Here is a 24,917-nt window from a genome sequence, read left to right as displayed (position 1 = left end):
GCTCAGGGTACAATGTGAGACTCTGTCTCAAAAAAAAAGAAAAGAAAAAGGTATAGAAAAGTATGTCAAAATGCTATTAATACTATTTTTGTAAAACACGGAAGGAAAACAAACATAAATATATTTTCTTGATTTGGTTCCCTCCAGAGAAGGGAGCTGAGTGGTCAGGGATGGGAGAGAGAATTTATAAGATTAGTAAGAGATACTCATCAATGTAGATGCTTCCAATAATCAAACAAATGCTTCTAAGAACTAGAATTTGCTTTTTTCCCCCAAATATAAAGATTATCATAAAAACATTTGAAAACATAGTAAAAAATCAAGAAAAAAAATTACCCAAAATCCTACCATTTCAGAAATAACTGTAAACTTTTTACGCATTTCCTACTAATCTATTTTCAATGCACGCTATCTCCAAAAATACATACACACTAAAATGTTCCCAAAACATTGGGTGACTTACTTATTATGAAATAAAGAAAATTTATTTTCCATAATTTAAAGGCACACTAGATTCTATCAGCATGCAGTCTATAGTGAAACAAACATGAACCATCACTATATGCAGGTATCCCTGCATCTGCTAATAGAAATTTGTTTTTAAGGCCAGGCGCGATGGCTCACACCTGTAATCCCAGCACTTTGGGAGGCCGAGGAAGGTGGATCACGAGGTCAGGAGAGCGAGACCATCCTGGCTAACACGGTGAAACCCCATCTCTACTAAAACTATTTTAAAAATTAGCCAGGCATGGTGGTGGGCGCCTGTAGTCCCAGCTACTTGGGAGGCTGAGGCAGGAGAATGCCGTGAGCCCGGGAGGCGGAGCTTGCAGTGAGCCAAGATCACGTTACTGCACTCCAGCCTGGGCTACAGAGCGAGACTCCGTCTCAAAAAAAATAAAAAGTAAAAAAAAGTAATTTATTTTTAAAAATGCCAGACACAGCCGGGCACAGTGGCTCATACCTGTAATCCCAGCACTTTGGGAGGCTGAGGCGGGCGGATCACGAGGTCAGGAGATCGAGACCATGGTGAAACCCCATCTCTACTAAAAATACAAAAAAAAAAAAAAAATTAGCCGGGCATGGTGGCGGGCACCTGCAGTCCCAGCTACTCGGAAGGCTGAGGCAGGAGAATGGCGTGAACCCGGGAGGAGGAGCTTGCAGTGAGCCGAGGTCGCGCCACTGCACTCCAGCCTGGGCGACAGAGCAAGACTCCGTCTCAAAAAAAAAAAAAAAAAAAAAAAAAATGCCAGACACATCAGTCTGTATACAATCTCAAGAATTCTGGAATTCTCATGTATTGCACATTCCCTATAAATCCCTATATTCTTCTTGCCACTGCCAACTCTCAAAGGTGCTTCAGGAAGGTGATGAACAATAAAAAAAAAAAGATATACTTAAATTGACAGATTCTGTTTTTTAAAACTACTCAGTAAATACATAGTTCAGTAACTGTTGTGAGACAGGCTATACTACGACTTGATGTTTTTGTAAACACAGAAAATTTTTACATAAAGTTTACAAACTTATAGGCAAATTTCTGAATTTATTTTTTTATTTTTATTTTTATTTTTTTTGAGACGGAGTCTTGCTCTGTTGCCCAGGCTGGAGTGCAGTGGTGCAATCTCGGCTCACTGCAAGCTCTGCCTCCCGGGTTCACAGCATTCTCCTGCCTCAGCCTCCCGAGTAGAAATTTCTGAATGCTTTAATCTTGACAGTGATTTTCAAACACATTATTCATTCTGATAGTATCAATATCAAAAAGACAGGAATACCACTTTGTAAGTGCTAATGAATTAATGTTTTCAGCACCAGGCACAGTGAAGCATGCCTGTAACTACAGCTATTTGGGAGGCTGAGATGGGAGGATCTCTTCAGTCCAATATTTTAAGACCAGCCTGGGCAACATAGTGAAATCCTGCTTCAAAGAAAAAAAAAATAATAATAATGTTTTTAGGTAATGATCACTGATAGCTGCTAACATCATAAAGAGAGAAAACAGAGTATTATCTGTCTTCTGATGGAAGACACATCACTACTTATGAAGTAGTCTTAGGACAGGATGAGGGGAGGGGAAACAAACCTGAATCTACCTATCAATACAGAAAACAGGAAAGAACCAACTTGACACTAACACATTGCAGTCAACAAAATCCATACTGTAGGAAACCACAGAACAAATGTATAGAACAAATGACCTGGTGTCTTTAAAATATAAATTCCAAGGAGCAGGGGAGTTGGAGGAGAAGCCTACATACTGAGAGAAATCAATGCTTCCTAATGTGTGGCCCTTGAATAATTTTGAACTAAAAAACTGCAATAAAGTAATAAAACTATGACTTTGATGAGACAACTGAAAAGTCGAACACTGGCTGGTTATTTGATATTAAAGAATTATTATTAGTTTATGAAGTATTAATATTATAGTTATGCTTAAAAAATTAATAATACTTATACTTCAGAGACATACTAAAATATTTATAGATGAAGTGATACAGTGACTGTGATTTGTTTCAAAATTATTTGGATTGAGTGGAAATGGGTGGAGGTATAGATGAAACAAGACTGACTATGAGTTAATTACCAAAGCTAGTAGACAAGTACATGGGGTACATTACACTGTTACATTACTTTCATATATGTTTGAAACTTCCTATAATAAAAATTTTTTTAAAAGATGGGGAGGAGGAACGGAGAAACAAAATAGACTTGTGGACATCAGGTACTGTGAGGAACCTATAAATGTCCTTATTTCCATTGATTAAATGACTCCATTCCCAAAAATAGGATTCAAGACAGTAAGTGATCAACCTCTCAGAGATATTCAGTGTATGATTTACCATTACTTCCAAGTTTTTAGAAGCTGGAGATGACTGTTCTTTTTGCATTCCTGGTACATGTTAGATGGCTGCTTGGTAGAGTAGGAAAGCTTAAAGTTTTTTCAGCAGGATTCATGATGAATTTAGCAAACAGCAGTCAGAATTTAAGTTCCTAATATGCCTTAGATACCCAAAAACATAGCATAAACATTCTTTTTTTTTTTTTTTTTTTTGAGATAGTCTTGCTCTCTCGCCCAGGCTATAGTGCAGTGGTGCAGTCACTGCTAACTGCAGCCTCAACTTCAACCTCCTGGGCTCAAATGATCCTCTTACCTCAGCCCCCCGAGTAGCTGGGATTACAGGCGTGTGCCACCACACCCGGCTAATTTTTGTATTTTTTTTTTAGTAGAGACAAGGTCTCACTGTGTTGCCCAGACTGGTCTCAAACTCCTGACCTCAAGTGATACGCCTGTCTTGGCCTCCCAAAGTTCTGGGATTACAGGCATGAGCCACTGTGCCTGGCCTACATTCTTTTTTTTTTTTTTGAGACAGAGTTTGACTCTGTCACCCAGGCTGGAGTGCAGTGGCATGATCACAGCTCACTGTAGCCCCAATCTTCAGGGATCAAGTGATCCTCCCCTCAGCCTCCCAAGTAGCGGGACCAAAGGCACACACCACACTCCTAATTTTATTATTATTTTTTATAGAGACAGGGTCTCACTATGTTGCCCAGGCTAGCCTCTAACTCCTGGGCTCAAGCGATCCTCCCACCTCAGTCTCCCAAAGTGCTGGGAGTGCCCAGCCCAACATCAACATTCTTATAGTCCAAGAGTATCACTATAAATCAAAGACAATACTTATAAATTTTAAAACTAATAAAATATTAAAACATAAACAAACCTTTTGGTATCGATTTTAATAGCAACAAAACTGTTTGAAGATGCTTCTGTAACTTTATCATCTTCCCAACTTGCAGCCATCTGTGTAGACTGTTCATCATCACCTGTAAAACATTTCAAAAATTCTTATACCAGGCTGGGATCTGCTGATTGCAAACTCTTTTTCCCTGGAAAACGGAAACCTCAAATAAAATATAATCCCACCTATACCACTTTCTGCCAAATTTGAAAACTGAATTTTCCACTAAATGAAAAGTGTGACTGCATACACAGTTCACATCATGAAGAGCAATGAAAACAAACTACATTGGACTATTTAAATGATACAAAATATTTCATAAAAGAAGCCATCTAAATTATGATGCGAAAAGTACCACAATAATAAGCAGTCATGGGTGCAGTGCCTATTTGGGCTTTTGTACATAAGATTTTATTAAAATAAAAGTTGTGGGCTGGGCTCGGTGGCTCACGCCTATAATCTCAGCACTTTGGGAGGCTGAGGCGGGTAGATCACCTGAGGCCAGGAATTCGAGACCAGACTGGCCAACACGGTAAAACCCCGTCTCTACTTAGCCAGGTGTGGTGGCGCATGCCTGTAATCCCACCTACATGGGAGGCTGAGGCAGGAGAATTGCTTGCACTCGGAAGGTGGAAGTTGCAGTGAGCGGAGATTGCACCACTGCACTCCAGCCTGGGTGACACAGTGAGACCATCTAGAGAGAGAGAAAAATAAAAAGTTTGATATCTGTCCTTTATGTGGCACCTTTCTGTTGAGTTCAACATCTCCACTCCACAGCATTTATACTCCAAAATTAATCCAAGGTAGACAGAGGCAGGTACAATTCTGTTTGCAATTTTGGACTTGCTTTTTATTGTAGGTATGCTAATTATAAAAGGTATGCTAACCTATAACTAATCTATGGTGATAGAATTCAGTATAGTGGCTACCTTGATAGAGCATGAAGGAGCCTTCTGGAATGCTGAAAATGTTCTGTATCTTTTTTTTTTTTTTTTTTTTTTTGAGATGGAGTTTCACTCTTGTCGCTCAGGTTGTAGTGCAATGGTGCAATCTTGGCTCATTGCAATCTCTGCCTCCCGAGTTCAAGCGATTCTCCTGCCTCAGCCTCCTGAGCAGCTGGAATTACAGGCGCCTGCCACCACGCCCAGCTAATTTTTTGTATTTTTAGTAGAGACGGGGTTTCACTATGTTGGCCAGGACAATTTAATCCACTTTGGCCTTCCTCATTGCAGTTATTCGTTTATGGTAACTCCATCCTTCCAGTTCTCAGGCCAAAAACTAGTTTTCCTTGATTGTAACTGACTCCAGCTCCAAAATAAATCAAGAATGTAACTTTCTTACCACTTCCACTACTAACTACCCTGATCCAAGCTATCACATCTCACCTGGAAGCCTAGTAAAAGCCTCCAAATTGGTCTTCCTGCTAAGTCTATTCTTAACACAGCAACTTTCTCTAAAAAAAAAAAAAGATCACATCAACCCTCTGCTTAGATCACACAATGGCTCCCCATTTTCCTCAAAGTAAAAGCCAAAGTCCTTACAGGGCGCTTGAAGGCCCCATACATCAGGACTCCAACTGCCTCTGTGACCTCATTCCTTTTTCCTTTCTTGCTATTCTTTTTCCTTCTATTCCTCAAATATGAAAGACACTTCAGCCATAAGGTCTTTGTACTAGTTGTTTCCTCTGCCTGGAATGTTCTTCCCCCAGATAACTACATGGTTAACTTTCAACTCCCTTAAAACTTTGCTCAAATATCAGCTCAATAAAGCTGATACTTAATCACCCACTTTAATATTACAACTCCCCTACTCACTCACTTAAAAATTACACTCTTGAGACATTCCCAAAGCTCCCTTATCTCCTGTTGTTTTTCTGTATTACTTATCACCTTCCAATATACTATGCATTTTTAATTATGTTTACTAGTATCTGTCTCCCCTAACTAGAATGAAGGTTCCATGAAGGCAAGGATTGGTTCCATTTTATTTACTGACAAGACTAAAATCTCTACAAAACATAGTAGGCACCCAATAAGTACTCTGTGGAATAGCTAAATGCCTAATATAGTAAGTATGATGGCATGCCTATAATAATTGACTCTAATGCTGTTTATTTGCATATATTTTGTGAGATGAGATTCAGGAATACCAGAAATAGGAGTTTGAGAAATTTGACCATGGAAAAGTAAACGGGGTCGGGCACGGTGGCTCACTTTGTGAGGCTTAGGCGGACGGATCACGAGGTCAAGAGATCTAGATCATCCCGGCCAACACGGTGAAACCCCGTCTCTACTAAAAATACAAAAATTAGCTGTGCGTGGTGACACACACCTGTAGTCCCAGCTACTCAGGAGGCTGAGGCAGGAGAATCGCTTGAACCAGGGAAGTGGAGGTTGTAGTGAGCCGAGATTGCACCACTGTACTCCAGCCTGGCGGCAGAGTGAGACTCCATCTCAAAAAAAAAAAAAAAGAAAAAAAAAGTAAACGGGACTAGAATGCATCCACAGACCAAATGCTCCATTAAGAATGCTCCATTAGCAGACTCCTAGATGTTGAAGATGCAAAATAACGAGAAGTTACTATTTACAAGTGAGATCACTCTAAATGCATCTTCAGAAACCATCTGATGAGGAGAGATTAAGATTCCAAATAAATGACTCACCTACCAAAGAAAAATAAGTATATGAGAATATTCTTACTACGAACCCTTCTCAGAGAAGGCTGTGAAGAATGAGAAATCCTTTCCATTCATTCTTTTATATGTTCACTATTTTATTGCATTTATTTTGTTCTAGGCATTGAACTGTATACTAAATATAAACCAAATGAGACATTGTCTGCCTTCAACAGAGCTTAAAATCTAATGGTATACAAAATTTTTAAACAAATAGACACTATACATAATTACAGTAATAAATGCTACTAAAAAGAAATCTATGAGAGAAAATAACAAGAGAACTCTTTATAATGGTCAGAGAAGCCCTCTCTGAGGTGACAGTTAAGCTAAAATCTAAAGGATAAGAGAGCTCAGCCATGCCAACAGCCAGAAGAGTTCACCACACAGAAGGAATACGTGTGTAGGGAAAGGCCTATGTGATTTGGAATGTTGTGAACAATCCGGAGCTCAAGAAGAGACTGAAGAGTTAAGAGTCAAAGATGACTCTCATATTTATGGTTTATCCAACCAGATGTATGGTAGTGCCAATCAGATGCAGAACACTGGGAGAAACACAGGTTTAGGCAGCACTTACACGTTTAGGCTTGAGAATCCTGGGAGGATCTAAACAGTGATATCACGTAAGTAGCTGAAAGTATAAATCTTGCTTCTTGTGAGGCTGGTGCATCACTCCCTCACCTATACTGTACCATGTGATTAGGGTCCCAGATGTCTCAACCCTACTGGCAGTGTCTGTCCTAGACTCAGCCTAGTGGTGGCAGCAGCTGCTTGAACAGCAGTGGTGGAAAGCTGAATGGAATTACTCAATGCTTAATGACAACTTTCCTAATACTACTGAGTGGGATGACTGACTGCTAACTCTGGTATCTTTCTTTTCTTATTTTTAATCAAATTATCAACTATAAAGTTAGGTGGGCCTAAGATTTTAGGAGAAAACAGCATATCCTTTGTATCAGCAGTATCCTAAGCGAAGGCACTTAAAGAGAGCAACACGAACTCAGAAGCAAAGAGTTGCAGACCCTCATACAGCCAGTCTTTCCGATGTAAAAAAAATCTCAACTGCTCAAAACCTAAAGGCTTCTGTGGTCTACATTCACCAAAAAAGGCAGAAAATGGCGTCTATCATTAACAAAGTTTGGCCTACCTACCTAGCAACATTAGCCAGTGAACAGATACCTTTACTTCAGTCTCGTCAGATTATTCTACCTTCCCAAGTATTAAATGAATATCGTTTTGTTTCACTTACTTTACACAGCCACAATACTTTGAAAATCATATTAATTTGTTAGCTGAAGTAGTAGTAATCTCTCCAGTCTCCTAACATCAACTCTACAATATTCTTTAATTCATCCATGAAAATGTCACTAACTAAAGACCACTTGCCTAAAACGTTTCCCACTTGAACAGTTCTATGAACCAAAGTGTACTCTTGAGATCACTTCTTCCAGCTATAAAGACATCTTTCAAATTTTCCATTAAGTTGGTATATTATTACTGAGATCTTAGACCTAAGAAAATCACGAGTTCTGACTTTAGAGTTATGAAGAAAGCTCTAAGCAATCTGTAAGTGTTTTGGTTTCATGAGTCCAGTATCTACATATTCCTAGAGTGACACTAATCCTACTTAGTCTTGGGGATTAACTGGCTAAAGCTCTAAAAAAGCTAGCTGGATTTTGGAACAGGTCAAGGGACAGACAGAGACTCCTTTGTGAGATTGCTAACAGTCTTCCTGCAAACATTCAAGAGTCATTATATTCTAAATACATGTAATACATGCTCATCAGTAAAAACTTAATTGAAGAAAGTATATATATATATACACAAAGCCCCGAAAGGCAAGACCTATAACTTTATTTAACTATTCCAATAATTTGTACTAGAGTTTCCAAATATTAATATTTGTTAATAAAAATCTCTCGTTTCTTTTTTTAAATTAACTGATTTACCTCAAGAGTGCCTTCTAGGAATGTTTGGACATTTGTTCAAAAACATGACTACCATAATCCAAATTTCTGATTTCTATACCAATTTAAATCACCAATTTACAAATTGTTCAGTTTTTTCCTTGAGAAACAAAAAAGCCAGTTTTTTTTGAAGCTACTAAAAAATTTGACTGTTAAGACATGTAAATCCTTTTTGTGACCCTAGTGCAAGTCACTTTATGACTGCTGACCTAAGTGCCTCATCTATAAAATGGGGATAATTAAACCAGTTCTATTTACTGCAAGGATCAACTGAGATATTAGGAGAAAAACAATTTAAAATGTCAAAAACCTACTAATGTACACAATAAGCACAGTGTCATTTACTTTTCCTTTCATTTTCAATCCATTTTTTTCCTTACGGGATTACAGAATTAATTTATGTAAAGTATAACATAACCCCCAGACAGCATCACAGAATCTAAACTATTCAAGCTCTTCTAATAAACAGCATTGAGCTAAAAACTTAGCGTAACAAAACAATTATAAATTCCAAATTTAATGCTAAATGACATTCACATTTCAGTAATTCGTTCTTCACTGCAGTGCATATAAGTTATAGAGCTATTAAAAGACATGAGTTAATTATGAATAAACCGTTATTAAACACAAATAGTTGAAGAAATACACCTCAAATTAACAACAGCCACAAACATTGATTTGGTCCATGTAATGAGAATGAGCAGAACCGTAGAGGCAGGGAGTTCACTGTAAATCTACAAGATTTCAGTAATAAAACAGGAGAATATGGAGCAAAATAGCCTAGAGCAACATAGAATATATGAGTTAATAAACGTTCTCAAAGTCGTGTAGATTTTAGCCTAGGAAGACAACAAAGGGAAGAAACCAAGGACTGAACGTCTATTTTCTTTGAAACTAATCGATTTTTTTTTAAACTTACAACATTATTTCACACTAGATCCCCTACCAAGACTGCCATTAAGAAAAATTAAACCTCTATTCAGCTCAAAAGTTTACGTTTCAGGAACGTACTAACACCAGTAACCGTGAACATCAGGTGGTTTCTCTTTGTTGCTTATCGATGACACAGCTTTCTTCCCGACAGTCCACAACTAATTACAACCCAACTGCTTGCCTAATGGCCCGTTCCTACCTCCATCTAAACAGCAGTAACGAAACGGGCGTTCAAGCAGCACAAAGAGGGTCCTTGGTGACAGAGAGGGACGTCAGGGAGAGGGTCGCGGGGGTCTGGCTGCGCAGGGGAGAGGCTCGGGGCGACGAGCGGGGCTGGGCGGCTGGGGCCTGCTGGCCGCGTCCGTCGCCCCGAGCGGGGAGATTTCGGCGGGCCTCGGGGCGCTTTGGAGACCAGGGCCAGACGGTGCCTCCGGCCCGGCTGCCCGGAGACGCAGCGGTGGGGCCAGGCCCGCTGTATCTCAAACGAACCGGGGAGGCGCTGAACAGCCACGGGCCGGCAGCCCGGGCCTCGCAGACACTGAGGAAAGGCTGGGGGCGCCCGGGGCCTGAAGGAGCAGGGCGCTGAGGGTCTGCATGGCCCCTCTGGGGGATCTGGCGGCGGAGTCGCAGCCGTCCCTGGGGCGCGGGGTAGTAGTGGCAGTTGTGCGAGCCGACAGGAGCCCGCGTCTCGGGGAGGGCGGGCCGGCGGCTGAGGTATACAAGAGGATGAAGGTAGGCCGGAGGGGTGTCCCGGCCGCCTCTCGAACCCCTGCCTCCTTCACCTGCCACGAACACCACGAAGACCGCGCCGCTCCTTTTGGCCGTCGCGATGGCGGCCGGAATGGCGCCCTGGAACCACAGCATCGCTCCCTTCGGGCCCAGACGCTCGCTCGGTGTGTAGTCTCCGCAGTCCCGAAGCCGGCTCCGCCCTCCGTCTTCGTCCGGCTCTGCGGCCCCCGCAACCTCGGCTGGTTCGGCCCCCACCTCCGGCTCCGCACAAGCGCGCACGCCCGTCAGCGGCACCCGGAGACGCGCGCTAGCGCGCGCGAGAACACCTCACGTCACAGTCGCAACCCGTCGCTGGCCGTGCCCCAGGACCTTCTCTCGTTGGCGAGTCGATGGTGCGTGCGCGCGCCCGCTAGGCCTCCGGTCGCGCAGTCCAGGAAGTGGAGGAAGGCGGTAAGAAGGATGACTAACCGCTAAGACACGTCGGCGGCGCCTGCAGTGAGGCATGATGGGAATTGTAGTCCTCTTAGGCTTGTTCGCCTCCATATTGTGGAGCATGTAACTGTGGGTTCTGAGGCACAGCTAAAGGGGGCAGTAGTGAGGGCCACTACACATTCTATAAAGGGGAGAGGGAGAAATAAGTGTCACTCCAACTGGCATATGCTATTCTCGGCCTCGTTGAGACTCTCAGTGTGGAGGAAATAGTCCTCGCATAGAACTAAATGGGCTTTGTAGGGATTAACTCCGAGGCTTTGATTTCTTCTGAACGTAGCCCAACCTTGCAGAAAAACAGGATAAAAACCGCAAGTCACCTTCTTTAATAACCTGTAGTCCATGTGCCTAAGCGGAGGAATTGGTAGAACGCAGGCCTTCAGCAATTTCCTAGACACTGGATAGAGATCATTTCAAAACTTCAAAACGCGTTAGGCTATTGCCACAGCTACTTTTTAAAGTAACACAAAGCAGAGAATAGATTATTTCTTTTCCAGCTACTTGCCATGGTAATACAAAAGAGACTAGATAGTGATTTATTTTACAATTTTCTGGGAGAATGTCCTATAATCAAGATGTGGCGCTTTGTGATTGGCTGCCATTAAATGAAAACTGATCCATATTTAATACTTTCATGAAATCACATGGTCTGTAATAACTATTAGCTAAAGGCTTGCATGGTTTATTTAAAGTTGCATATACTATTATGTTAAATTCTACATCAATTAAATTTATCCTCCAGCAGTACATCTATCTGACAATCTTTGCAAGATAAAGGAAGTGATACATCTGAATATACCACCTTTCCTACAGATATTTTCCCTAAAAATAGCTAATTATTTGCACTCCGATTTTTGTACTTTTTTTCCCAATCAGGCCTCTCGTATATAGTGTTATAATAAACTGAGACATAATGCTGATTAGGGACAGTTGCTTCTATAGGACAACAATCCTATAGAAAAATTAGAATTGACCTTTAACATCAACTTTAATGGACTTCTGGAAATTTGATCAATCTAGAAATTATTCCAATAGAGCTATGTCTTTAATTATCTCTAATTTTAGAATTAAATAAGAATCCTTCATAGTTTTATATTCATTTGTCAAGTGTTTATCACTCATCTATTATGAGCTAGGCATTGTGCCTGGCACTGATAAGGAGGTGAGGCAGTCAGAAAAAGGCCCTGTCTTTGTGACTGTACAGTCTAGTCAGGAAGACAGACATTGAATAAGTAATTATGAGTGATGATAAATGTCACAGAAGGGTAATTCAGAGTGCTACAGAAGTGTATGAGGATGGGACCGAACATGGGCTAGTGGAGTCAGAAAGGGCCTTCATGAGGAAATGACGTGTCGGGGAACTCTAAGTAGGTGAAGGAGAAGGCTATTCCACATGAGGCTCTGAAGCAAGCAAACACAGTGCACTTGCAGAACTAAAAAATGCCCAGTGTGGCTATAACATAGAAAGAGGAGTGTGGTACAAGTGAGGCTGGAAAGCTAGGCAAGGATCAGGTGATACAGAGTCTTGAAAATCATGTTAAAAATTTTAAGACATTTTTCTAAGGATTACAGGAGCCATTGAAAAATTTTAAACAGAAGAGTTGGCCAGGCACAATGGCTCATGCCTGTAATCCCAGCACTTTGGGAGGCCGAGGCGGGCAGATCGTGAGGTCAGCAGTTCAAGACCAGCCTGACCAACGTGGTGAAACCCCATCTCTACTAAAAATACAAAAATTAGCTGAGCGTGGTTGCACATGCCTGTAATCCCAGCTACTCAGGAGGCTGAGGCAGGAGAATTGCTTGAACCTAGGAGGTGGAGGTTGTAGTGAGCCAAGATGGCACCACTGCCCACCAACCTGGGCGAAAGAGCAAGACTATATCTCAAAAAATAAATAAATAAACAAACAGATACATATAAGACTTCCATTTTTAAATTGTATGATAGCAATTGAATAGATTGGATTTGAAGTGGAATGGCTGAATGTGAATAGACCAGGTAAGAGGTACTTATTCATGTATTAACATAAGGGAGATAGTGAAGTGGATGCTTTTGATATTCTGGAGACAGACCCAATATATTTAGTTGATTACATGTGGAGGTTGAGGAAGAAGGACTCAAGAAGGGATTTTGTGGCCAGGTGTGGTAGCTCATGCCTGTAATCCAAGCACTTTGGGAGGCCAAGGCAGGAGGATCGCTTGAACCCAGGAGTTTGAGGCTGCAGTGAGCCATGACTGCACCGAGCCATGACTGCACCACTGCACTCCAGCTTGGGCGACAGAGAAAGACCCTGTCTCTAAAAAAAAAGAGAGAGAGAGAGATTTGGGGTATCTGCCTTGCAAAATCGTAAAGAAGATGGTACTGAGATAGGCAACACTGAAAGAAGTGAAGGATGGTGGGGAGGTTGTTCATGAAGGTGTGAGTTCAATATTAAACATGTGTTTGGAGTACTAGAGAGATATTCACATGCGGTGTTAAGTAGGCAGATAGCTATTAGTCTTGGAGCTCAGATAACAGTTCTTAACTAGAGATAGGAAAGTGAGATTTATCTACATACAGGGGATCAATGAGGCACTGGAAGATAACGATACCATCACTTAGGGAGATGGTGCAAAGTGAGGTGAGACACGAGCATGATTGAGGTCTTAGGGCCTCCAACGTTTATAGGGTTGTATTAAAAAGTATAAACCAGTAAAAGAGACTCAGCAGGAAAGGCAGAGTGTGGGGTGGTGGAAGAAAATGGGAGAGTGTGTGATATCAAAGAAGCCAAGGGTAGAGAGAATTTTAAGAAAGGAGAAGCAGTGGTGTGGAATGCTGCTGTTGGGTCAATTAAGATGAGAGACTAAAAAATGTCCGTTGTTTTTAGTAACACAGAGGTCATTTTAAGCTTAGCAAGAGCAATTCTCATGGTTCTTGTGTACAGAAGCCAGATGGCAAAAGGTTGAAAAGTAAGGGGAGGTAAAGAGTCAGTGAGTGTGAAGGTGAGAAGGAAGAAAGGAACATTAGCTGGACAGGAATTTGGATTTGAAAAGACAGCCTTTTTAAAGATGGGAGAGATTTGCATAAAATTAAATGCTAGTGGAAAGGAACTGGTCTTAGATTGAACAAATGGGAAAATGGAAGGCCCCTCTGGAGATGGGAGGGAAAATGGGGTATACAGCACATTCTGTTGATGGCCGATCCAGCAGTCATTCTTCTACCATGCCTTCTATTATTCCTTCCTGACAGAATTCACTTTCTACTGAGAAGCAAAACTGCTGGGTGCAGTAGCTCACTCCTGTAATCCCAGCACATTGGGAGACTGAGGCAGACAGATCACTTGAGGTCAGGAGTTCGAGACCAGCCTGACCAACATGGTGAAACCCCATCTCTACTAAAAATACAAAAATTAGCCAGCCATGGTGGCATGCACCTGTAATCCCAGCTACTTGGGAGGCTGAGGCATGAGAATCGCTTGAACCCGGGAGGCGGAGGTTGCAGTGAGCAGAGACTGCGTCACTGCACTCCAGCCTGGGCTACAGAGTGAGGCCCTGTCTCAAACAACAACAACAACAAAGCAACCCGCCAGATACTAGGCTTTTCAACCTCCCCTTGAAGCCAGTAAGACCTTGTAGGAAGGGTAGGGGGGTGGGAGGGGCTACTTCTAGGAAAAGCTTTCTTAATAAAAGACACATAGAAGAAAGCACAGATTGGGTGCAGTGGCTCATGCCTATAATCCCAACATGTTGGGAGGCTGAGATGAAAGGATTGCTTGAGGCCAAGAGTTCTAGACCAGCCTGGGCAACATAGTAAGAGTGCCTCTACAAAAAACAAAAAACAAAAACAAAAATAAAAAAAGAAAAAATTAGCCGGGTGTGGTGGTGTGTGCCTGTAGTCCTCAGGAGGCTGAGGTGGAAGGATTGCTTGAGCCCAGGAGGTTGAAGTTGCAATGAGCCATGCTCACACCATGGCACTCCAGCCTGAGTGACAGAGTGAGACCCCGTCTCAAAGAAAAAGGAAAAAAAGAAGGCACAATCTTCCTTTGCTGGATGTGGTTATATGCAAATGATGCCAGGTACTGCTGCAGCCATCTTGTGGCCATGAGGAAAGACATTGCTTATGCTCTAAGAATGGCAGAATGGAATCTAGAAAGCACTTGTGTCTATGATGACCTCACAGAGCTCCTGAACCAACCCTGGGACTACTCAGCCTCCATATGTCTTGTTTTGTGAGATAGTAACTGTCCTCACTAGTTAGGCTACTGGAAGTTGGATCTTGCTTCTTGTAATTACCACCATTCTAAACAATCTGGGGTGGGATCTAGAATACAGGCAGATAGAAGAGATACCCTTCCCATTTTAACAGACAGAGGAAAGAAAAAATAACTTATGTATTTTTGTTGTTGTTGTTGTTGTTTTGTTTTGTTTTGTATTTTTAGTAGAGACAGGGTCTCACCATGTTGCCCAGGCTGGTCTCAAACTCTTGAGCTCAAGCATTCCACCCACTTCAGCCTCCCAAAGTGCTGGGATTACTGGCGTGAGTCACCACACCTGGCTGAAAAAATAACTTCAGATATAAATAAGTTTATTTTAAAAAACAGACATAAATATGTTTATACATTTCAAAACAATAATTTGAGGAAGATTTTACGTGAAAGCTTTAGCTTTTTTTTCCTTGAAGGAGAGGTTATTTGCTGAGAGTAAGGGGGGAAGTAAGGAAATTGACGCCTTGAGTACAAGGAAACAAGGTTTGAAGTAGTGTTGAGTGTTGGAGGGCAAGTGGACTAGGGAAACACAGTGTGCCAGACAGTGCAGAAGGGACTGTGAAATTGGTGGTCTTGAATTTGCCCAATTGTGTAATTTTCTTCAGCGGTCACTTAATCCCTGAGGGCAGGCGTGGAGAAAGTGGAGACTTGGATTTATCCAGGGTTTTAGGTGCTAGGCAGTGGGAGAAAGAACAAATGAAAAAGAAGTTTAGGAGATTAGCAATGGAACAAACAATGTGATGGAACATGGAATCTAAATTGGTTGGGGGATGGGTGCCGTGGCTCACTTTGGGAGGCTGAGACAGGTGGATCACCTGAGGTCAGGAGTTGAAGGCCAGCCTGGCAAACATGATGAAACCCCGTTTCTACAAAAAATATAGAAATTAGCCAGGCGTGGTGGCTCATGCCTATAGTCCCAGCTACTCGGGAGGCTGAAGCATGAGAATCACTTGAGTCCAGGAGGCGGAGGTTACAGTGAGCTGAGATCACACCCCGCACTCCAGCCTAGGCAACAGAGTGAGACTTGGTCTCAAAAATAAATAAATAAATATATAAATAAATAAATAAATAAATAAATAAGTTGGGGAGGGAAAGAAATGCAGAAAGGAGAAAAAAACAAACAAATAAAATGGTACAGGGGAGGCAATGGCCTGGAGGGCTCAGAGTGGGCAGGAAACAGGTCAGCAATATGGAGTTTTAAAATGCTGGCTGGGCGTGGTGGCTTATGCCTGTAATCCCAGCACTTTGGGAGGCCGAGGCAGGTGGATCACCTGAGGTAGGAGTTCAAGACCAGCCTGGCCAACATGGCAAAACCCTGTCTCTACTAAAAATACAAAAATTAGCTAGGCATGTTGATGGGCGCCTACAGTTCCAACTACTCAGGAGGCTGAGGCAGGAGAATCACTTGAACCCGGGAGGAGGAGGTTGCAGTGAGCTGAGATCGCATTATTGCACTCCAGCCTGGGTGACAAGAGCGAAACTCCGTCTCAAAATAAATAATAAATAAACAAATAAATAAATATAAATAAAACGTGGCCAGACACGGTGGCTCACAACTGTAATCCCAGTGCTTTGGGAGGCCGAGGCTGGCAGATCACTTGAGGTCAGGAGTTCGAGAACAGCCTGGCCAACATTGTGAAACCCCATCTCTACTAAAAATTACAAAAATTAGCCAGGCATGGTGGCACATGTCTGTAATCCCAGCTACTCGGGAGACTGAGGGAAGAGAATCGCTTGAACTCAGGAGGAGGAGGCTATAGTGAGCTGAGATCCCGCCACTGCACTCCAGCCTGGGCAACAGAGTGAGACTCTGTCTCAAAAAATAAAATAAAATAAAATAACAAAACGTTATGCTTTCTGGGAGGGAAAGCAGTCAGAGATTATGGAAAAGATTCTTGAGTCCTGAAATCTGATATTATAAAATTCAATTAGAACATAACCCCTCTCGGCCGGGCATGGTGGCTCACGCCTATAATCTCAGCACTCTGGGAGGCCAAGGGGAACAGATTGCCTGAGCTCAGGAATTCAAGACCATCCTGGGCAACATGGTGAAACCTCATGCCTACTAAAATACAAAAAATTAGTCAGGCATGGTGGCAGGCGCCTGTAGTCCCAGCTACTCGGGAGGCTGAAGCACAAGAATCTCTTGAGCCAGGGAGGCAGAGGTTGCAGTGAGCCAAGATCGTGCCACTGCACTTCAGCTTGGGCTACAGAGACTCTGTCTCAAAAAAAAAAAAAAAAAAAAAAAGAACATATCCCTATCCCTTCTCAAATCAACACACCCTTGTGTCTTCTGTCACATAGAGTGAAGCCAGAGTCTTCCCTTTACTTGTATGAAACCAGTCACAGCAGCCTTCCAATTGTTTTGTGTTAATCTTAAATCCTTTTAATTTCTACTGTAATGGATACCATAGTGCCCCATCTTCAGGACCCTGGCACTCTCTCTCCCCAGCAGTTGAGAATATCCAAAGTGTGTCCTTTCCAGGAGTGGTGCTTCACTGAGGACACGAAGGCCTGGGCCCCTTGCCTCATTTTGTCTTCTGAGGGGCTTCCCATCTCCGTCTCTCTTTGGGTGCATCTCACCAATGTTATTTCCCATGTAGCTCACTCCCTATCAACCTCCTGCAAGCAGATCTTCTCAGTCTGTTTCTGTGAACCCAGCTGAGAGACATACCTAATCACCTGATGCCTGAAAGATTCATACAGCTTTCGTAACTACTCTGTCTTCTCTCCAGTCTATCTCACACAATTATGTCATATCCATCTTCCCTGATTTTTAGCATGTTTCTGCTTAAAAATCTTCAGTGCCGGCCGGGCATGGTGGCTCATGCCTGTAATCCCAGCACTTTGGGAGGTCAGGGAGGGGGGGGCGGTGGATCACGAGATCAGGAGTTCGAGACCAGCCTAACCAACATGGCGAAACCCCGTCTCTACTAAAAATACAAAAATTAGCCGGGCATGGTTGTGTGCACCTGTAATCACAGCTACTCAGGAGGCTGAGGTAGGAGAACCGCTTGAACCCAGGAGGCGGAGGTTGCAGTGAGCCAAGATTATGCCACTGCACTCCAGCCTAGGCGACAGAGTGAGACTGTGTCTCAAAAAAAACAAAACAAAACAAAAAAAAACTTCAGTGCATCTGTAGTGCCTCCAAAAACAAAGTTTGTAGCCATTCAAAATCCTCTGCAGTCTGGCTCCAACCTGCTTTTCCAACATTCATTTCTTCTCTTTGCCCACTTGGGTCCTCTAAACCAACAATACTATTATTCACCTACCAGGGCATACTCTTTGCCAACTCTGTTTTTGTTCACACCATGCTGCCTCTTGCGTGGTTCACTCTTGCATGGAATTGTCTCCCTTCACTTATTATTATTTTGTTTTCCAGACGGCGTCTCGCTCTGTTGCCCAGGCTGGAGTACCGTGGCACAATCTTGGCTCACGGCAAGCTCTGCCTCCCAGGTTCAAGCAATTCTCCTGCCTCAGCCTCCCAAGTAGCTGGAATTACAGGTGTGTGCTACCATGCCTGTCTAATTTTGTATTTTTAGTAGAGATTGGGTTTCACTATGTTGGCCAGGCTGGTCTCGAACTCCTGATCTCAAGTGATCCTCCTGTAATCCCCTCCCAAAGTGCTGGGATTACAGGTGTGAGCCACCGTGACCGGCCTCTCCCTTCACTCATTAAAACTTTGAATGCCTGTTTCGGGACAGGCTATAGATTAGGTGCTGAGATTGAACTATTGGTTAATTCATTGACAATAATACTATTTTTGTCCTCAAAAAGCCTGTAGTCTAGTCAGTGAGAGAGATTGATACATGAATAGGTGACCATAATTCTTTGGCTTGGATAAAATGAAAGAGCCATGTACTGGTTATTGTAGAGGGAAAGGAGAGGTGAGTGGTGGCCTGTTGAGGGAAGTGGCATCAACGCCAATTTTCAAACAGACCTGAATCACAAACTACAGCAACTTTTTACACTCTGGCCCTTACCACAGAAGTTTGTTCACTGCTGTGCAGCAGTAAAAATATGGCATGGTTTGTACTGTTATTTTCCTTCCCAGTGCAAACCCTTAATTCTAGAGATAAAAGACTTCCCGTGAGCTAAGTCCCAAGGTTTTGTGGGCTTCTTTGATACACAATGGGTGGTTTCATTGCAATGAGCTCTTCTCTGAGGGGTCTTGGGTCTTAGGCTGGTTACCAGGTCTAGAGCTGCTGAAGAGGAAGGTCAGGTTTCAGTTGGTGTCTCTGTGACCATTGGAAGAACCCTCACCACATCAGCTTGACCCCAATGTGCATTATCAACGTCCTGCTTTTTGTCTTCCAAGCCAGAGAGGTTGTTCATGGTGGTCCCAGGGCAAGATGGGGAACCATCACATGTGGCCTGCCATAGAGCCCCTGGCCTTCCACCTTTGAAATCTCCCTGTTTTCCTCTGTGACCAATCACTGTGTGCTGTTTCTGGTTTGCTCCGTGGAGGCCCTGCAGCAGTTTACCTCACACAGGGCCCTTCTAACTCTCCTCATGTCTTGGCAGTGTGAGATGTATGAACTGTGTCTGGTCTCCTGATGTTCTTACTGGGCCTGCAAAAGGTTGTAGAAAGGTCATGTGCATTCTACTTTGCCACAGCCCCTCCCACTACTAAGCTTCACTCATTTACTTACACTCAGACTATAGCGAGTATTTTGAGTTTGCGGTCGCTGCTGTACATGTGAAGCTGGCATCGGACAGGCATCAGTGTACTCACAGCATTGGCCAGTGTGTCACATACCTGTTCGGTACTGGCTTCCATCACATCTTGGGGAAGAGCGCAGTTTCTCACGGTCATTTACATCCTGTGAACATTTTATTTTATATAGTTACTTAAAGTTCTGGGTTTATATCTTCTCTCTTCCCCAGGAAGAGAGTTTGGAAACAATAGCTTTGGCTGGGCGCGGTGGCTCATGCCTGTAATTCCAGCACTTTGGGAGGCCAAGGCATGTGGATCACCTGAGGTCAGTTCGAGACCAGCCTGGCCAACATGGTGAAACCCTGTCTCTACTAAAAATACAAAAAATTTGCCAGGTGTGGTGGCGGGTGCCTGTGATCCTAGCTACTCCGGAGGCTGAGGCAGGAGAACCACTTGAACCCAGGAAGCAGAGTTTGCAGTGAGCCCAGATCACACCATTGCACTCCAGCCTGGGTGACAAGAGTAAGACTCCATCTCAAAAAAAACAAAAAAAAGAAAAAAAAGAAAAAGAAAAAAAAAGAAACAATAGCTTTACTCAGTCTTCTTTTATTTATTTATTTATTTGAGATGGAGTTTCACTCTTGTTGCCCAGGCTGGAGTACAATGGTGCGATCTCGGTTCACTGCAACCTCTGCCTCCCAGGTTCAAGCCATTCTCCTGCCTCAGCCTCCCGAGTAGCTGGGATTACAGGCGTGCACCACGATGACAAGGACGTTTTTGTATTTTTTTTTTTTTTAGTAGAGACAAGGTTTCACCATGTTGGCCAGGCTGGTCTCAAACTCCTGACCTCAGTTGATCCACCTGCCTTGGCCTCCCAAGGTGCTGGGATTACAGGCGTGAGCCACCGCGACCTGCCTCAGTCTTTTTTCTATTTTCAGTGTCTTGTATTTTTTGCCAAATGAATGAGTTACTAGTGTCATTGAGGCCAAAGGTTTCCCACTACTAAGGTTCTATTTTAATTTGCACAGAGAAAAACCTACCACAAACTGAATTCTTAACTGTAGTCATTCAAAAGAAATCAAAGGGCATTTCTTACTGAAACTGGATTGGTAACATCACCTTGAAATATAAAGTCTCACATCATGCTTTAAAAAAAAAACATTTTCTGTCCCACAGAAGCCTGTACCTGCTTACCACCAGAGAAGGCTTTATAACTTACATGTTGCAAAGCTGGTTGTATAAAAACCATGTAAAGGAAAAATATTATTGTCTGTTCTTGTTTTTTCTTGAGTGAAAGTGAGAAGTATAAAAAATGCTAAATATGGCCGGGGGCGGTGGCTCACACCTGTAATCCTGGCACTTTGGGAGGCCAAGGTGGGTGGATCATCTGAGGTCAGCAGTTTGAGACCAGCCTGGCCAACATGGTGAAACCCCATCTCTACTAAAAATACAAAAAATTAGCTAGACATGGTGGCAGGCACCTGTAATCCCAGCTACTTAGGAGGCTGTAGCAGGAGAATCACTGGAACCCAGGAGGTGGAGGTTGCAGTGAGCTGAAATCGCACCACTGCACTCCAGCCTGGGTGACAGAGTGAAACTCTCTCAAAAAAAAAAAAAAAAAAAAAAAGCTTAATATGATAGATTATGCAGAGCATCATCATCACTCACCTGTAGACCAGTAGGAGAATAGTTTAATTACCACATAAAGTTCATGGGTGTGCATAAAATAAAAAAAGAAGAGAAGAAGCATTTAAATAGGTTCCAGGGCCGGACGCAGTGGGTCACGCCTGTAATCCCAGTACTCTGGGAGGCCGAGGTGGGCGGATCACAAGGTCAGGAGTTTGAGACCAGCCTGGCCAACATGGAGAAACCCTGTCTCTACTAAAAATACAAAAATTAGCCAGGCATGGTGGCAGGCGCCTGTAATCCCAGCTACGCGGGAGGCTGAGGCAGGAGAATCACTTGAACCCAGGAGGCGGAGGTTGCAGTGATCTGAGATCGTGCCATTGCACTCCAGCCTGGGCGACAAGAGCAAGACTCTGTCTCTAAATAAATAAATAAATAAATAAGTTCCAAGCTTCACTCACAACAATCAAATTTTCACATGTAAGATAGGATGGTACTCCTCTCTGGCTTCTCATAGAGATCCAGGTGAATAAGCCAAATCAAAAATGGCAACTACTGCGTTAGCAAGGCTTGAAGCAGTAATATAAATAGTTTAGCCCATGACCTCTGGAGTCAGCCTGCCTGGTTTATGAATACCACCATCACTTATTAGCTGAGACGTTAGGCAAATTTCCTCACCTCTCTGACATTTCAGTTGCCTTATTAGTAAACTAGGGTAATAATATAATTTATCCTTTAGGGCTATTGTGATGATCAATCACATAGAGACCCTTGTAAGTGCTTAGCAAGTACTTGGCACATAGTATTTAACTGCTTTCCATATGTTAGTTATTTCTGACAGCCTGCCAAAATCTTGCATATATACACATATATATACATATGTATAATATATATGTGTATATATAGATACGTGTATATATACATATATACACACATATATACATTATATATACACATATATACATATGTATGTATGTGTATATATAATGTATATATGTATATATATATGCAAGATTTTGGCAGGCTGTCAGAAATAACTAATAACATATGTAAAGCAGTTAAAATGTATGTATATACATATACATATATATGCCTTTCAAGATTTAAAGCAGCTGCGCACAGTGGCTCAAGCCTATAATCTCAGAATTTTGGGAGGCTGAGGTGATCACTTGAGTTCAGGAGTTTGAGACCAGCCTGGGCAACACAGTGAGACCCTGTCTCTACAAAAAATTTTTAAAAATTGGCCGGGCACAGCAGCTCATGCCTGTAATCCAGGCACTTTGGGAGGCCGAGGCGGGCGGATCACGAGGTCAGGAGATTGAGACCAGCCTGGCTAACGCAGTGAAACCCCATCTCCACTAAAAAATACAAAAAATTAGCCCGCTGTGGTGGCACTCGCCTTTAGTCCCAGCTACTCGGAAGGCTGAGGCAAGCGAATTGCTTGAATCTGCGAGGCAGAGGTTGCAGTGAGCCGAGATTGTGCCACTGCACTCTAGCCTGGGTGACAGAGCGAGACTCTGTCTCAAAAACAAAACAAAACAAACAAGAAAAACAAAAAAATTTAAGAAATTAGCCAGTGCAGTGGCTCACACCTGTAATCCCAGCTGCTTGGAAGGCTGAGATGGGAGGATTGCTTGAGCACTGGTGGTTGAGGCTGCAGTGAGCTATGATCATGCCACTGCACTCCCAGCTTGGGTGACAGAGCAAAACTCTCAAAAAAAAAAAAAAAAAAGAAAGAAAAAGAAAAAGAAAAAACATTCAAAGCATTTGACTCTGCCAAATCATTTGTTCATTTAATCACTGGACAAATGTTTACTGGGAAAGGCACTCGTGGTGCCAGGGATATATTAGTAAACAGAAGCAATAGACATTTTCCCTGTCCTAAAGATTACATTCTGATGGATAGAAAAACAGTAAGCAACTAATTGGCCAATTACTCATGTAATTACCATTGTGCTAAATGCTTTGAAGAGGAAGTACAGGATATTATTAGAGTTTATTACTTGCAGAAATGAGCCAGTCTGGCAGATCACCTGAAGTTAGGAGTTTGAGACCAGCCTGGCCAACGTGGTAAAACCCCATCTCTACTAAAAATACAAAAAATTAGCCGGGTGTGGTGGCGTGTGCTTGTAGTCTCTGTTAATCGGGAGGCTGAGGCAAGAGAATCGCTTGAACCTGGGAGGCAGAAGTTGCAGTGAGCCGAGATTGCACCATTGCATTCTAGCTTGGGCAACAGAGCAAGACTCTGTCTCAAAAAATAAATAATTAATTAAAAAACTATTTAATGTATCTATTTCAATGCTTCCTCTTCCTCAACCCCCAAAGAACAAACTTTTATCATTTTTCTTTCTGATTCAGAAGTTCCCACTGCCTTTTCTTTACAGCCCTCCAGTATTCTTATGTGGGTGAAATCAAACCAAAATGAATACAAGTAGAGACATTGAGGGGAAAAATAATGAACAAATATGCACTGTGTAGCCTGAGCATATGTGGATGTGGGGGTGGATTCAAGGGCAGCTGTATCTGTTTTTCAAGCTGGTGAAGGTCATGGGCTGAATGTGTGTGCAAGAGACTCGAGGTTCTTTTAGCACCAGCTGTTAAAGGTCTTCTAGAATCCCAAGCAACCAGGGGCCAGCTTTGAATCCCACCAGCATGTATATAATGCCTTTGTGCTAGCATTTCACTGGGCCCTAGAAGACGGAACTCATGCCCTTAGCCTTTGGAGACTATAGATAACATATTATCTGTTGGGCAGGCAGTGGTCTGGGATTAGGGGGTCTTGCCTCTGCTTAAGTCTTAAGTTTGCATGTTTTCTGTTGTTGGTAACAGGTAGAGAATCCAACTCAGCTGTTTCCTGAGGTAGCTGCAGATATGCTGACTTTACTCTTCCCAAGCTAATCCGGAACTGTGGGTTCTACTCAGAGGCCTGTGTTGCCACACTATTCATAGGCCATAAGGCCCTACCTAGTGGGATCAGGAAAACATTTTCCTAGCTTGGGAAAGGCTCACATCCCTATTTTGTTGCCAGCTCTGATGCCAACCTAATAATTTTTAATTACCTGTGGCACCATGGCAAACACACCTTGTACTCTAGATCACAAACACGTACCCAATATATCCACGTTCTTTGCAAACCAAGAGCTTCAAACCATAAGTCATTCTCAGTTTTCTAATATTAAGTAGCATAAACAGACAGAATGTTATGGACTGACCTCTATCATTCCCAAAGAAAGGACTGCTGGAGCTGCTAATATTGGCACAAGAAAGAATAACACTTTATTGGTAAAAGTAGTATCTGGCTGGGCGCGGTGGCTCACACCTGTAATCCTAGCACTTTGGGAGGCCGAGGCGGGCGGATCACAAGGTCAGGAGATCGAGACCATTCTGGCTAGCACGATGAAACCCCATCTCTACTAAAAATACAAAAAATTAGCCGGGCATGGTGGCGGGCGCCTGTAATCCCAGCTACTCGGGAGGCTGAGGCAGGAGAATGGCGTGAACCTGGGAGGTGGAGCTTGCGGGGAGCAGAGATCGCGCCACTGCACTCCAGCCTGGGCGACAGAGCAAGACTCCATCTCAAAAAAAAAAAAAAAAAAAAAAAAAGCAATATCTACCCCTAAAAATGGTCAGGGGTCTGGAAAAACCCATGATAAGGATTATTGCCAGGGCTATGGGACATCAAAAGCTGTCTTTGAGATTACCAGTCTAGACCAAATCACATCTTAAATGCCTCCTGTGTGTGCTCTACCTCCCACCATTTTTATACAGGGGAAATCAGACTTTAGATTAAAAAAAAAAGGGGGAATGTAGATTAGGGAACGTGTGCATATTTTTGTAATGGTGGTGGGATTGGCCAATTTCATTGTT

At 42.9% G+C, this 24,917-nt stretch overlaps 1 protein-coding gene across 8 annotated transcripts in view; it reads right to left on the bottom strand.

The window, feature by feature from the left end:
- The window catches only part of UBXN4 (UBX domain protein 4), a 43,474-nt gene extending 32,998 nt beyond the window's left edge, over positions 1-10,476 (bottom strand). For 2 of the 8 annotated variants that reach the window (XM_054678750.2, XM_054678754.2), the window contains exons 1-2: positions 9,508-10,476; positions 3,717-3,819 (exon numbers count right to left, since the gene is read on the bottom strand). In XM_054678750.2, the coding sequence (XP_054534725.1) occupies positions 3,717-3,819; positions 9,508-9,513 (109 nt within the window). In that variant the 5' untranslated portion in view covers positions 9,514-10,476. Of the gene's footprint in view, positions 1-3,716; positions 3,820-5,119 lie in introns of all 8 variants that reach the window. The other 6 variants (XM_054678752.2, XM_054678753.2, XM_063790218.1 and 3 more) reach the window with 4 other exon arrangements.
- Between the last annotated feature and the right edge of the window lie 14,441 nt (positions 10,477-24,917).

The sequence above is a fragment of the Pan troglodytes genome, chromosome 13 (genome assembly GCF_028858775.2).
Source record: "Pan troglodytes isolate AG18354 chromosome 13, NHGRI_mPanTro3-v2.0_pri, whole genome shotgun sequence".
Taxonomy (NCBI): Eukaryota; Metazoa; Chordata; class Mammalia; order Primates; family Hominidae; genus Pan; species Pan troglodytes.
The sequence above is the reverse complement of the archived record's forward strand: the minus strand, read 5'-3'. Positions and strand labels throughout refer to the sequence as shown.